At 47.2% G+C, this 12,931-nt stretch overlaps 1 protein-coding gene across 2 annotated transcripts in view; it reads left to right on the forward strand.

The window, feature by feature from the left end:
• PRCC (proline rich mitotic checkpoint control factor) overlaps positions 1-10,052 on the forward strand; it is a 38,989-nt gene extending 28,937 nt beyond the window's left edge. For both annotated transcript variants that reach the window (XM_060201636.1, XM_007535530.3), the window contains exons 5-7: positions 181-324; positions 4,006-4,071; positions 9,676-10,052. In XM_060201636.1, coding sequence (XP_060057619.1) covers positions 181-324; positions 4,006-4,071; positions 9,676-9,762 — 297 coding nt within the window. In that variant the 3' untranslated portion in view covers positions 9,763-10,052. The remainder of the gene's footprint in view (positions 1-180; positions 325-4,005; positions 4,072-9,675) is intronic.
• Positions 10,053-12,931: the final 2,879 nt, after the last annotated feature.

The raw sequence follows: 12,931 nt of genomic DNA on the forward strand, positions 1-12,931 counted from the left end.
AGCCTGTGTCTGATTCTACGGGTACTTGGGAGGTGGCAGGATGAAAGGACATAAGACACAGAGGGGAGCTGAGGCACAGTGAGGTCAAGACTCAACAGACCCATTGCTTAACCTCTGGGGCCACAGCGTCTCCTGACCCCCGCCCAGAGCCCATGGCAGTTTGTCCTTTTCCTTTTTCAGTTTAAGCGGCTGCAGGGCAAGAGGAACCGAGGGCGGGAAGAGATCAACTTTGTGGAGATCAAAGGTGATGACCAGCTCAGTGGGGCCCAGCAATGGATGACCAAATCATTGACAGAAGAGAAAACCATGAAGTCATTCAGCAAAGTAAGCCAAAAAGGAAAGCCCCTATGGGAGGGAGCCCACCCTGAGCCCACACTCCAGGGTGACTGTCACACCCCTCTTCGGATCACTCATGTCTGTGGTGTCGGTAGTGCGCCTGGCCCTTCGTCTGTTTATGTGGACATGGGGGCAGCCTCCCACCTTGCAGCTGGGCAGGTTTCTGGGGTGTTGCAGCTTCTTCCTTGCCTGGATAGTACCCCCCAGCTGCTCTGTTGTCTCCCTGCATCATCTCCCTTTCCTCACCCAGCAAACTTGACCTGGCTCAGCACCTCTCTAAGTGGTCCTGGACACTGCGTGTGCAGCCCCTCCCTTCTCCTTTTTCTCCACTGTTTGCCGTAGCTGGTCGTGGCCTCCTCAGATGCTTTCTTCCTCACCTTGCCCACCCCACACTCATTGTTCTCCCGTCAGCGTGATGAACACGTCTCCACCTAGTAGCTGAGTGCAGCGCATGTGGACACTTACGATCTTGCCATGGGGGGCAAAACCTTGGGGAAGCTTGGACCCAAGCCCAGCACCTTGCATCAAGGTCGGGCATTCTATTCTCTACCTCCCCACCCTATTTTCATTGCTTTGTCTTGTGACCACAGATGGCCATCTGAGCGTCAGCCATTTGTTTTAACTGAATGCTGGCGGTCATACGGGCCAGCACAGGATTGCGGTCAGAGCAGCACAGCTCCATCATGGTTTACTGGAAAAGCCACTTAGGAGAGTGTTCTCTACTAGCTGCGGGCCAGAGCAGCGGCTCAGTAATAGCCTGCTGCTGTGAGTGCTCGCATGGGCCAGTGGTGAGCTGGGGGCTTTATGGGCATCATCTTTAATTGTCACGTTAAATAACAGTGAGTAGCAGGAGGCTTCTGTTTCTTCAGCTCCAGGTTTCTTCCTTCTGTCTCATGTTGCACTAGGCTGGGAGAAAAAAAGAAGATTTATTGTATTTATTTCCTAGGAGATTGAGTTTTGAGAAAGAGAGTAGCCAGAGGGCCACTCTGGTATATATGGAGATTGAAGGAGTAGCCCCAGGCAAGCAAATTTCCCAACCTGAGTTAGGTTTCTTAAAAAGAAGAGAAAGCTAAATCTCCTGCCCAGGAGGAGTTTGCAGCATAGTTGTGGGGAAGGTTTTTTTTTTTTTTTTTTTTTTTTAAGCTTTAAGGCTACTTAAGTGTAAAATGATTACACTGCAAATTGATTACTTAAGTGCTGAGGAGACTCCAGAGAGGAGTTTTTGGAGCTTGGTGGAGCTGATTAAGGAGTTTCTAGTCTTGAGACAACAATGGCAGAGGACAGGAAAAAAAAAAAAAAGAATGAGAGGCCAGACTAATATAGACTCTGACAGTAAATCATTTGCATCAAAGTTTGTTTAGGGATTCATTGCAGTTGTGCATAGAGACTGAAAGATGAGAGGTGGAGTGAAGATTTTAATTCCAAGGGAGCTGCTGGCACTTCCTAGACTGAGGAAGGTGTGTGCCAGCCAAAGGTGACTGATGGGAGAGATTTTGGTAAGCAGCAGGTAGGAGAGAGGCTAGACATCTGGCCTCACGGGACAGGGAGGAAGAGGGCAGAAGGGGCAGATGGGCAGAGGAGAAGGGTTGTGAGAGGTTGTGGAGGGAGAGAGGGAGAACCACCTGGGCCCTGACACTGAAGCTGTTTCAGATTGACTGCAGGCAGCAAAGTCAGTATCAGAAGTCTGCTGTGGGCAGAGCCCAGTGCTTGGTGCTCTGGTGGGTAAGACTACCAAAGACAGGAGTATTTCCAGTCTAGTGGGAATGTTAGCAGGCTATTTCAGGCAGGTATTCTAAGGCTGGTGTTTTAGTGTAATGGCTTTAATAAAAAGTGACTTTTTTTTGGCCTCCAGGGTTATCACTGGGGCTCAGTACCAGCAGTACGAATCCACCACTCCTGGTGGCCATTTTCCTTCATTCCTTCCTTCCTTCCTTCCTTCCTTCCTTCCTTCCTTCCTTCCTTCCTTCATTCCTTTCCCTCCCTCCCTCCTTTCTTTCTTTCTTTCTTTCTTTCTTTCTTTCTTTCTTTCTTTCTTTCTTCCTTTCAGATAGGACAGAGAGAAATTGAGAGGGAAGGGGGAGTTAGAGACACAGAGAGATACCTGCAGACCTACTTCACACTGCTTGTGAAGCGAACTCCTGCAGGTGGGGAGCTGGGAGCTTGAACTAGGATCCTTGCACATGTCCTTGCACTTTGCACTATGTGTGCTTAACCTGATGCACCACTGCCTGTACCCCATGACTTTTGTAAGTATACAATAACCCCATCCTCATCTAAGGTTTTATTTTTTAATTATCTTTATTGATTTATTGGATGAGGACAGCCAGAAATTGAGAGGAAGGAAGATACAGAGAGGGAGAGAGACCGAGAGACACCTGTAGCACTGCTTCACCACTTGTGAAACTTTCCCCCTATAGGTGGGGACCAGAGGCTTAAACCTGTGTCCTTGCGCATTGTAACATGTGCACTCAACCAGGTGCGCCACCATCCAGCCCCAGGTTTCTTCCCCTCCCCCATGTTATTTTATTTATTTTTTACCAGAGCACTGCTCAACTTTGGCATATGGTGGTGCAGGGGGTTGAACCTGGGGCTTTGGAGCTTCAGGCATGAGTCTCTTTGTATAACCATTATGCTATCGACCTTCCCGTGGTGCATCCCGTGAGTACCCATTCATTGGGGAAACTGACGATCCTTCCTAGCCGACTGAATCCACATGGATCCCAGTCACTTTCAAAGCCAGCAACTGGCTACAGAAGAAGGGCAAAGGCTAGAAGAAGACCATTATGCTATCTCTCCCACCCAGAGGTTTTTTTTTTTTTTTTTTTTTTTTTAGTTTCTTTTATTTATTATTGGATAGAAACTGAGAGGGGAGGAGGAGATAGGGAGAGATACACATGCAACACTGCTTCACCACTCATGAAACTTTCCGCCTACAAGTGGGGACCAGGAGCTTGAACCTGGGCCCTTGTGCACTGTAGTGTGTGTGCTTAACCAGGTGCACCATCGCCTGGCTCGGAGGTTTTGTTTTCAACAGTTGAGTTTAATATACAATCAGATGTCGAAGAGGAGGAAACCACATTCACATAGTTTTTTTTTATTATTAATTTCTTTATTGGGGAATTAATGTTTTACATTCAACAGTAAATACCATAGTTTGTACATGCATAACATTTCCCAGTTTTCGATATAACAATACAACCCCCACTAGGTCCTCTGTCATCCTTCTTGGACCTGTATTCTCCCCATCCACCCACCCACCCCAGAGTCTTTTACTTTGGTGCCAATTCCATTTCAGGTTCTATTTGTGTTTTCTTTTCTGACATTCTTGTAGTTTTTATCATACTATATTGTTACAACTGTTGTGTTATTCGTGGTGTTTATCTCTCACTGCACCTGATTTTGTGAGCTAAGCTTGATCATAGGTGTATGTGTAGAAGAGGAAACAACAAGTGTAGGGTTGTCTTATCTGTAGTTTCAGACATCTTTGGCCACCTTGAAACATAGGGCACTCTGTAGACATACATAACCTCAGCTGAGTTTCCTTCCCCAGGATTTAGGCTATGTGGTTGTTTTCTTAGCTGAGCCTAACATCTGAGTGTATGAGAAATTTCTTTTTTTTTGTCCCATGGATTAGTGACTGCTCTTTCTTTTTTTTAACCCCCTTTGCAGAAGAAAGGTGAGCAGCCAACAGGCCAGCAGCGGCGGAAACACCAGATCACATACCTGATTCACCAGGTGAGGGGCTGAGCGACTCTGGCTTGCCAGGCAAGATCCTTGTAAACCTGGGAATGTGAAAACTGATGCCACTAGAGGCTGCCTCTTCAGTTCTGGAGGTGGCCACTAGGGGGGGGGGGGGGCTGTGCCCTTCAGAATTACTCTGCCTGTTAGAGCAAGCTAATTCTGAAAGCACTTAGAAAGAACTCCCTAGTGGTCTGGGAGGTGGCGCAGTGGTAAAGCTTTGGACTCTCAAGCATGAGGTCCTGAGTTCGATCCCCGGCAGCACATGTGCCAGAGTGATGTCTGGTTCTTTCTCTCTCCTCCTATCTTTCTCATAAATAAATAAATTCTTTAAAAAAAAAAAGAAAAGAAAGAAAGAACTCCCTAAGTAAATATGGATTCCACAACATAAATGTGAGAGAGGAGTGAAAAGTTTCACATAAAAAATAAGTTATCTTGTAACTTATAACTTATAAACTATTTTAGGGTGGGTGGTATAGCATAATGGTTGTGCAAAGAGACTTTTGTGCCTGAGGCTCTCAAGTCCCAGGTTCCCACACTGCCATAAGCCAGAACTGACTTGTGCTCTGGTCAAAAATAAATAAATAAATTTATTTTAAAGACTTCTTTTATTTGTGATTAGTGGCTTATAAGATTGTAAGATTACAGGATGTAGTTCTAAACTTCACCCACTTTTTTTTTTTTTTTAAGATTTATTATTACTGTTTTATGAGTGAGAAAGAGACCAGAGCACAGCTCAGCTCTAGCATATGCTATGGTAGTGATCAAACATGGATCTTTTTTTTCACCTCCAGGGTTATTGCTGGAGCTCGGTGCCTGCACTACAAATCCACTGCTCCTGGAGGCCATTTTTCCCATTTTTGTTGCCTATGTTGTTGCCGTTACTATTGTTGCTGGATAGGACAGAGAGAAATCGAGAGAGATTGGCAGACAGGGGGAAGAGAAAGATAGACACCTGCAGACCTGCTTTACCGCTTATGAAGTGGCCCCCCTGCAGGTGGGGAGCCGGGGGTTTGAACCCGGTAAACCTGGGTCTTAAGCATGCAAGTTTTGTGCTCTGTTACTGAGCTACCTCCCTGGTCCTTCAAAACTAAAGAAACAGGGGCCGGGTGGTGGCGCATCTGATTGAGCTCACCTGTTACAATGCAAAAGGACCCACGTTCAACCGCCTGGTCCCCACCTGCAGAGGGAAAGTTTCACAAGTGGTAAAGCCGTGCTGCAGGTGTCTCTCTGTCTCTCTCCCTCTCTATCTCCCCCCTTCCGTCTCAATTTCTTACTCTCTCTATCAAATAAAGATAATTAAAACATTTAAAAATCATTAAAAAGACACTAGAGAAACATTGGTTCACTAATGTTTAGCAAAGCATTCACCTGATGAGAAGACTGGTTTTGTAATCTTCTATGTCAAAACTAAATACTTTCAAAGAAGTCTTTTAAAAATTAGAGTATGTTAAGCTTATGAGAAAAAAACCTTCAGGGCTGGGGTAGATAGCATAAAGGTTATGCAGAGACTCTCATGCCTGAGGCAGTGCACTGGTTAAAAAAAGAGAGAGAGAGAGAGACCTTCAAGCCAGGCTTGAGGTCCCAGGTTCAGTCCTCAGCACCACTATAAGCCAGAGCCGAGCAGTGCTCTGATTAAATAATAAATATAAAATAGTAATAATAATAATAGAGTGTGCCTAGATATTTATTTGCTGGGGCCTGGCAGCTTTCCAATACTCAATAGACACCCCCCCCAAAAAAAAAAAAAGTTCTGTTAGGCCCTGGCTTAGTGGTGGTGGTTGCTGGGAGGTTGGACCTTGGAGGCTCAAGCATGAAAGTCTTTTTTTTTTAATATTTATTTATTTTCCCTTTTGTTGCCCTTGTTTTATTGTTGTGGTTATTATTATTTGATGTTATTGATGTCATCGTTGTTGGATAGAACAGAGAGAAATGGAGAGAGGAAGGGAAGACAGAGAGAGGGAGAGAAAGACAGACACCTGCAGATCTGCTTCACCGCCTGTGAAGCGACTCCCCTGTAGGTGGGGAGCCAGGGGCTTGAACTGGGATCCTTATGTTGGTGCTTGTGCTTTGTGCCACGTGCTACACTACTGCCTGACCCCCATAAAAATCTTTTTTGTGCAATCACTATGCTGTCTTCCCAGCCTTTAGACAGCATCTTTTTGAGACCTGTACTGAATCCTGTGTCAAAAGTAGACAGAAGGGAGGTCTGCAGGTGTCTTTCTCTCTCCCCCTCTGTCTTCCCCTCCTTTCTCCATTTCTCTCTGTCCTAACAGTGACGACATCAATAACAACAACAATAATAACTACAACAACAATAAAAAACAATACAACAACAATAACTACAACAACAATAAAAAAAGGCCAACAAAAGAGAAAATAAATAAATAAGGGGTGGGGAAAAAAATAAAATAAAATAAAGACAAATGGCCACTGGGAACAAAACATTACTGTAGCAGGCACCAAGCCCCAGCAACAGTCCTGGTGGCAATAAAAAACAAAACAAATCAAACTTTAACCTCCTTCACTTAGTCTACAGGAAATAGCAAGCATTGGGTAACTTAGGGTGCATGTGGAGGAGCCCCCTTTCAAGGGTAGTGCTTGCAAGTCCCAGAATGAAGTATGGAGCCAGGAACCATTGAGGTCAGAAAAGGGAGGTCATTTCTCTAGCACCTTCCAGTCACTTTCTCAGCTTCAGTGTGTACTTTAATTGCTGTTAACTTTTTTTTAAATTTATTTTCCCTTTTGTTGCCCTTTTTTAAAAAAATTAAATTTAATTAATTAATTAATTAATTTTTACCAGAGCGCTGCTCAGCTCTGGTTTATGGTGGTGCAGGGGATTGAACCTAGGACTTTGGAGTCTCAGGCATGAGAGACTGTTTGCATAACCATTATGCTATCTACCCCTGCCCTGTTGCCCTTTTTTTAATGGTTGTTATAGTTATTGTTGTTGTTGATGTCGTCATTGTTGGATAGGACAGAGAGAAATGGAGAGAGGAGGGGAAGACAGAGAGGGGAGAGATAAACACCTGCAGACCTGCTTCACCGCCTGTGGAGCGACTCCCCTGCAGGTGGAAAGCTAGGGGCTCGAACCAGGATCCTTACGGGGGTCCTTGTGCTCCATGCCACGTGTGCTTAACCCACTGCGCTACTGCCTGACTTCTGTGCTGTTAACTTCTAGGGTACCACCTCATGTGCTGTGTTCAACCCAGCAGCAAAACAGTCTACTGACTAATGTTCTGTTGGTCAGTGAACTGTTTTTGAAGACTTATTTATTGGTGAAAGGGAGTCCAGAACACCATACTGGTGGCATATGTGGTCTAGAGGGGTCTAAAGCCAAGGTCTCACACATACAAGTCATGTGCGCTCGAGTAGCTGGGGCCTTGCATATATGCATGTTCAGCACTCTGGGACATTTTTTATTATCTTTATTTATTGGATAGAGACAGCCAGAAATCAAGAGGGAAGGGGGAGAGACAGACACCTGCAGCCCTGCTTCACCACTTGTGAAGCTTTCCTCATGCAGGTGGGGACCGGGGGCTTGAACCCAGGTCCTTGCACATTGTAATGTGTGCGCTCAACCAGGTGTGCCACCACCCGTCCCCCCTTTCTGGGGCATTTTTATTCCTGAGAGACAGAGAGGAAGAGACACCATAGCCCTCCCCATGTGGTGGCAGGGTTTGAACCTGGTGAACTATATCTTCCATCTATCATTTCAGGATTGTTTGTTTGTTTGTTTTTAATTTCCTTTTTTGTTGCCCTTGTTATTGTTATAGTTGTCATTACTGTCATCATTGTTGGATAGGACAGAGAGGAGGGGAAGACAGAGAGGAGAGAGATAAACACCTGCAGACCTGCTTCACCGCCTGTGAAGCGACTCCCCTGCAGGTGGGGAGCCGGGGGCTCGAACCATGATCATTGCACCTGTCTTTGCGCTTTGTGCCACATGCGCTTAACCCGCTGCGCTACCGCCTGACTCCCAGGATTGTGTGTGTGTGTGTGTGTGTGTGTGTGTGTGTGTGTGTGTGTGTGTGTGTGTGTGTCTGGTTTTTTTGGTTTTTGTTTTTTGCTTTAGGGGCTTTATTTTTTTCTTTCCCATTTTCATTGTCTCTAGTCTGACTTTTTTTTTTTAATCCCTTGGTGATTAAGAAGGACATCTTTCTTATTCACTTATTTACTTAGTCATTCATTTATGAGAGGGAGAAGAGGAGAGAAAGAACCAGACATCACTCTGGTACATGTGCTGCCAGGGATGGATCAAATTCAGAACCTCATGCTTGAGAGTCCAACACTATCCACTGCGCCACCTCCCGGACCACAGTCTGCTTTTTTTTAGCTAGTGTCAGAGGTAGAAAGGGAAAGACACTACAGTACTCCAAGCTTCCTCTCTCTCTGTCTCTCTCTTTTTAAACTTTTTATTTTTTAACCAGAGCACTACTGAACTCTGGCTTATGGTGGTGCAGGGGCTTGAACCTGGGACTTTGGAACCTTAGGCATGGAAGTCTATTTGCATAACCATTATGCTATCTACCCAGCCAGAGCATTCAAGCTTTCTCCATTGCAATGGGGACCAGACTGGAACCTGGGTTATGCATGTGGCAAAGCAAGCACACTATCTAGATGAGCTGTCTTTCTGGCCCAGCATTTCAGTTTTAATCCTAGAAGAAGGTTACAGGATTTATGGATATATATATATATAAATCTTTTTTAATACTAAAGCACTGCTCAACTCTGCTTATGGTAGTGCTGGGGACTGAATCTGGAACCTTCAGTGCCTCGGGCATGGAGGCCTTTTTTCTTTTTTTTTTTTTTTTTTGCCTCCAGGGTTATTGCTGGACTTGGTGTTGCACCACGACTCCACTTGCTCCTGGAGGCTGTTTTTTCCCTTTTTGTTGCCCTTGTTGTTTTTTAATTGTTGTTGTGGTTATTGTTATTGTTGTTGTTATTGATATCGTTGTTGGATAGGACAGAGAGAAAGGGGAAGACAGAGGGAGAGAAAGATAGACACCTGCAGACCTACTTCACTGCTCGTGAAGCGACCCCCCTGCAGTTGGGGAGCCGGCAGATCGAACCTGGATCCTTACACACCCAGTCCTTGTGCTTCATGCCATGTATGCCTAACCCGCTGCGCTATCGCCCGACCCCCAGAAGCCTTTTTATACAACCACTGTGCCATCTCCCCAGCCCAGGACCCAAGGTTCTTGAGTCCTTATTCTGTTTAAATCCTACAAGCAGATCCTCTCCCCCCCCCCGCTTTCTTTTGGGGCTCCCCTTTCTACTTGAATACGAGAAAACAAAACGTCTCAACAAAGTTGCCTTTTTCCCTGAAGCTGGTATAATGAGAAAAAGCTTGTAAATTGAGAGGCTTATGGAGGTGAGAGAAAGCTCTCAGAACTGTGGCCTGGGAGGTGAGACAGTGACTGTGGAGCATTGGAACTTAAAGGCAGGAGGTCCTGCAATTGGTCCCTGGCATTGCATGTACCAGAGCAATGCTGTGGTTCTGTCTCAGCCCTTCTCCCTGCCTTGCATTGATGAGTAAATCAGTGAAGTAAAGAGCTCTGTTGCCCAGTGGGACTCACCCTGCCCTACTCCCTGCCACAGGCTAAGGAGCGGGAGCTGGAGCTGAAGAACACCTGGTCGGAGAACAAGCTCAGCCGCCGGCAGACACAAGCCAAATACGGATTCTAGGCTCCGGGACCTCCCGCACCCAGCCGGCATCCACTTCCCCTTGGGGACCCCAGCTGTTCCAAGGCCAGGATCGCTTCCCCTGAGGGACCCATGGACATCTTTGATAGAGTTTTCTTAACACGTTAGAACCCAGCCCCGTTCCGCCTCGGAGCTGGAAGAGACTGCAGCAATGCCTCGGAGTTCTCAGAGGGGCTTTCCCTGTTGGCTGTGATGAAATGTTAAACCCCTCTCTCCACATTTTTTTTTTTTTAAACCAGACTGTCTGTTGAAATAAAACACTCAGTCTGACAGATGCTGCCTGCCCTGACCCCTTTCCTCCGCCTGAATGTGGTCTCTTTTTCACACTTACCCCGGCTCGTTTGTTAAACTGGCCTTGGCTCCCTGCTCCCGCTGTGTAAAGCACCTGCAGAGCATCATGAGCTGCCTCGGTGGCTGCCTTTCTCTCTCCCCATTCTTCTAGCGTTTGCCCTTCTTCCGTAGCCAGTCAACAGCATCAGGTTGAGCCTGATGTAAAGTTTCAAGACCTCCTTTGAATCTGGAGAGGTGGCAGTCGTTGACTATGTGGGTCATAGTCTGTCTGTAGCCGCAGGGGCAGTTCGGGTCGTCTCTGGCTCCCCAGCGATGGAACATAGCGGCGTACTGGCCATGGCCTGTTCGATAGCGATTGAGGAGGGCCCAATCATAACGTGCTAGGTCAAAGCCGGGTTGACGCTTGCAGGGGTCTGTGATGAGGTGTTTGTTCTTTACCTCAACTGACTCTCTCCCCATGAACCATCCCCACCGGTTCACCAGCATTGAAGGACCCTAGGAACAGTCTCTGCAGTTCTGTAGGGGTGATGGACTAACTGGGCAACACTGCTGATCTTAGGTGTCTTTTAAGATTGAGGGGGAGTCGGGTGGTAGTGCAGGGGTTAGGTGCAGGTGGTGCAAAGCACAAGGACCTGCATAAGGGTCTCGGTTCAAGCCCCTGGCTCCCCACCTGCAGGGGAGTCGCTTCACAAGCGGTGAAGCAGGTCTGCAGGTGTCTATCTTTCTCTCTCCCTGTCTCCCCCTCCTCTCTCCATTTCTCTCTGTCCTATCCAACAACGAAGGCATCAATAACAACAACAATAATGACTACAACAATAAAACAACAAGGGCAAAAACAAAGGGAAAATAAATAAATAAATATTAAAAAAAAAAAGATTGAGGCATGCTGAGGAGGTTCTCTCTGCAGTGGGAGTTGTTAGACATAAAATTCAGTCCAGTGGGAGCTAACATGGAGAGGACCATCACAGTGATATTTGCAGAAGTTGATCTGTGTGCTTTGCAGCTTGGGGGTGAGATGGACCTAGAGACTTTAGCCCCTCAGCTTTTTTGTTAGGGGAGCTGGGGAGGGTTCTGACAGGGCCTGTGACGTAGTACTTGTGGGCAGGATGATGGCCAGAATCCTTGAGAGGTGGCACAAGTTCTGCCCTGAAGGGCTGAATTCAAGGCATGGTGGCTATGCCCACTGGTCACAGGAGGGCAAAGCCTCTTGCCAGCCACTGCCGGGACATGCTGTGGAAGGTGCTGGGCCCCTCATGTGGGCTGCAAAGCTGAGGGTGCCATGCAGAGGAGCACCAATTGGGTGCAGAGGCCCAGCTCCAGTCCTGTTAGGCTCTGGAGCAGGAATGCGCACCAGGAGGAGCTAATCTGTGACAGTGCTGGTGAGAGGAAGGTCAGGGCAGGAGGGAAGATTGAAGTGTGTGGCAAGGACTGGGGGTGAGGAGAGACAGAAGTGAGGAATCTCACCATGCTCCTGGTTCTGCGCTCGGGTAAGTTGAGGAGCCTGTTTCTCATTAAGTACAGGGGAGGGTTTCATCACTTACAGGAAAACCACCCGCCTATCTGAAATCTGACCTACTTCGGGTTGGAGCCAGACAAGGGCTCCTGCATCCCACAGGGACACTCGCTGCAGTTGTCCAAAGTGGTGCATGTAGCCAGCCTTAAGCAAGGAGCGCTGGCTCCCCTGCCATGCCTCCCTCCCCTGGGGCTGGGGCTGACTGTTCCTCTTGGCGGTCTTAGGTAGTGAGGGAGGGTTAGAAAGGCCTCAAACCTCTGAGGTCCCGAGCTGTGGCATGTTTGCCTTCCCTTGTCCAGCCCTCCTCAGATGCGGCTCTTCCCTCCTGAGTCACTACCCTCCTGGGACTCACCGCCCATCTTAAGGACTGTATCACAGTGGAACTGGCAGTGCTATGAGCAGGGAAACCGGGCAAGGTGGAAAGAGACAGGCCTGATGTCTTCTGGGAATGGCCAGAGCTAGGCCAGGTATCGGGCTTCTCTGGCCTCCTTCCTTGCCCTATCCACCTTCAGTTCTTAGCACCTCATCTTAAGCCATTGACTTCTTTTTTAAAATTTTTCATTATCTTTATTTATTTATTGGATAGAGACAGCCAGAAACCAAGAGGGAAGGGGGAGAGACACAGACACCTGCATCCCTGCTTCACCACTTGCAAAGCTTTCTCCCTGTAGATGGGGACTGGGGACTCAAAACACTGGTGCTTGCGCAATGTAACGTGCGCTCAACCAGGTATGCCACCACCCGGCCCCAAGCCACATACTTTTCCCCCTCTGAAACCACTTTTTAGTTCTACAAATGATGACTTTTTTTTTATTGCCACCAGGGTTATTGCTGGGGCTTGGTACCAGCATTATGAATCCACTACTTCTGGTGGCCTTTTTTTTTTTCTTTTTTCTTTTTACTAGATAAGACAAAGAAACTGAGAGAGGATAGAGGGAGAGAAAGATAAGCACCTGAAGACCTGCTTCACTGTGAAGAGGAACCCCTGCAGGTGGGGAGCAGGGGCTTGAACCTGGGTCCTTGCTTTTGGTAGATGTGCACTTAACCAGGTGCACCACTGCCCAGTCCCCAGTGTTTTACTTTGACTTGAGAGGGACCAGAGCACTTCAGCTCTGGCTTATGGTGGGGCCTAGAAGTGAATCTGGGACCTCCAGGCCTCGGGCAGGAAAGTCTGGTGTGCTACTGCTGGTGCTGTCTGCCTGGTCCCTAAGATGCCATTTTATTTATTTACTACCAGGGCACTGCTCAACTCTGGCTATAGGTGATTCTGGGGATTAAACCTAGGATCATTGTTGTCTCAGTCATGAAAGTCTTTGTATAACCACTAAGCTATCTCCCCAGCCCTAT

Source organism: Erinaceus europaeus, chromosome 11 (assembly GCF_950295315.1).
Source record: "Erinaceus europaeus chromosome 11, mEriEur2.1, whole genome shotgun sequence".
Classification (NCBI taxonomy): Eukaryota; Metazoa; Chordata; class Mammalia; order Eulipotyphla; family Erinaceidae; genus Erinaceus; species Erinaceus europaeus.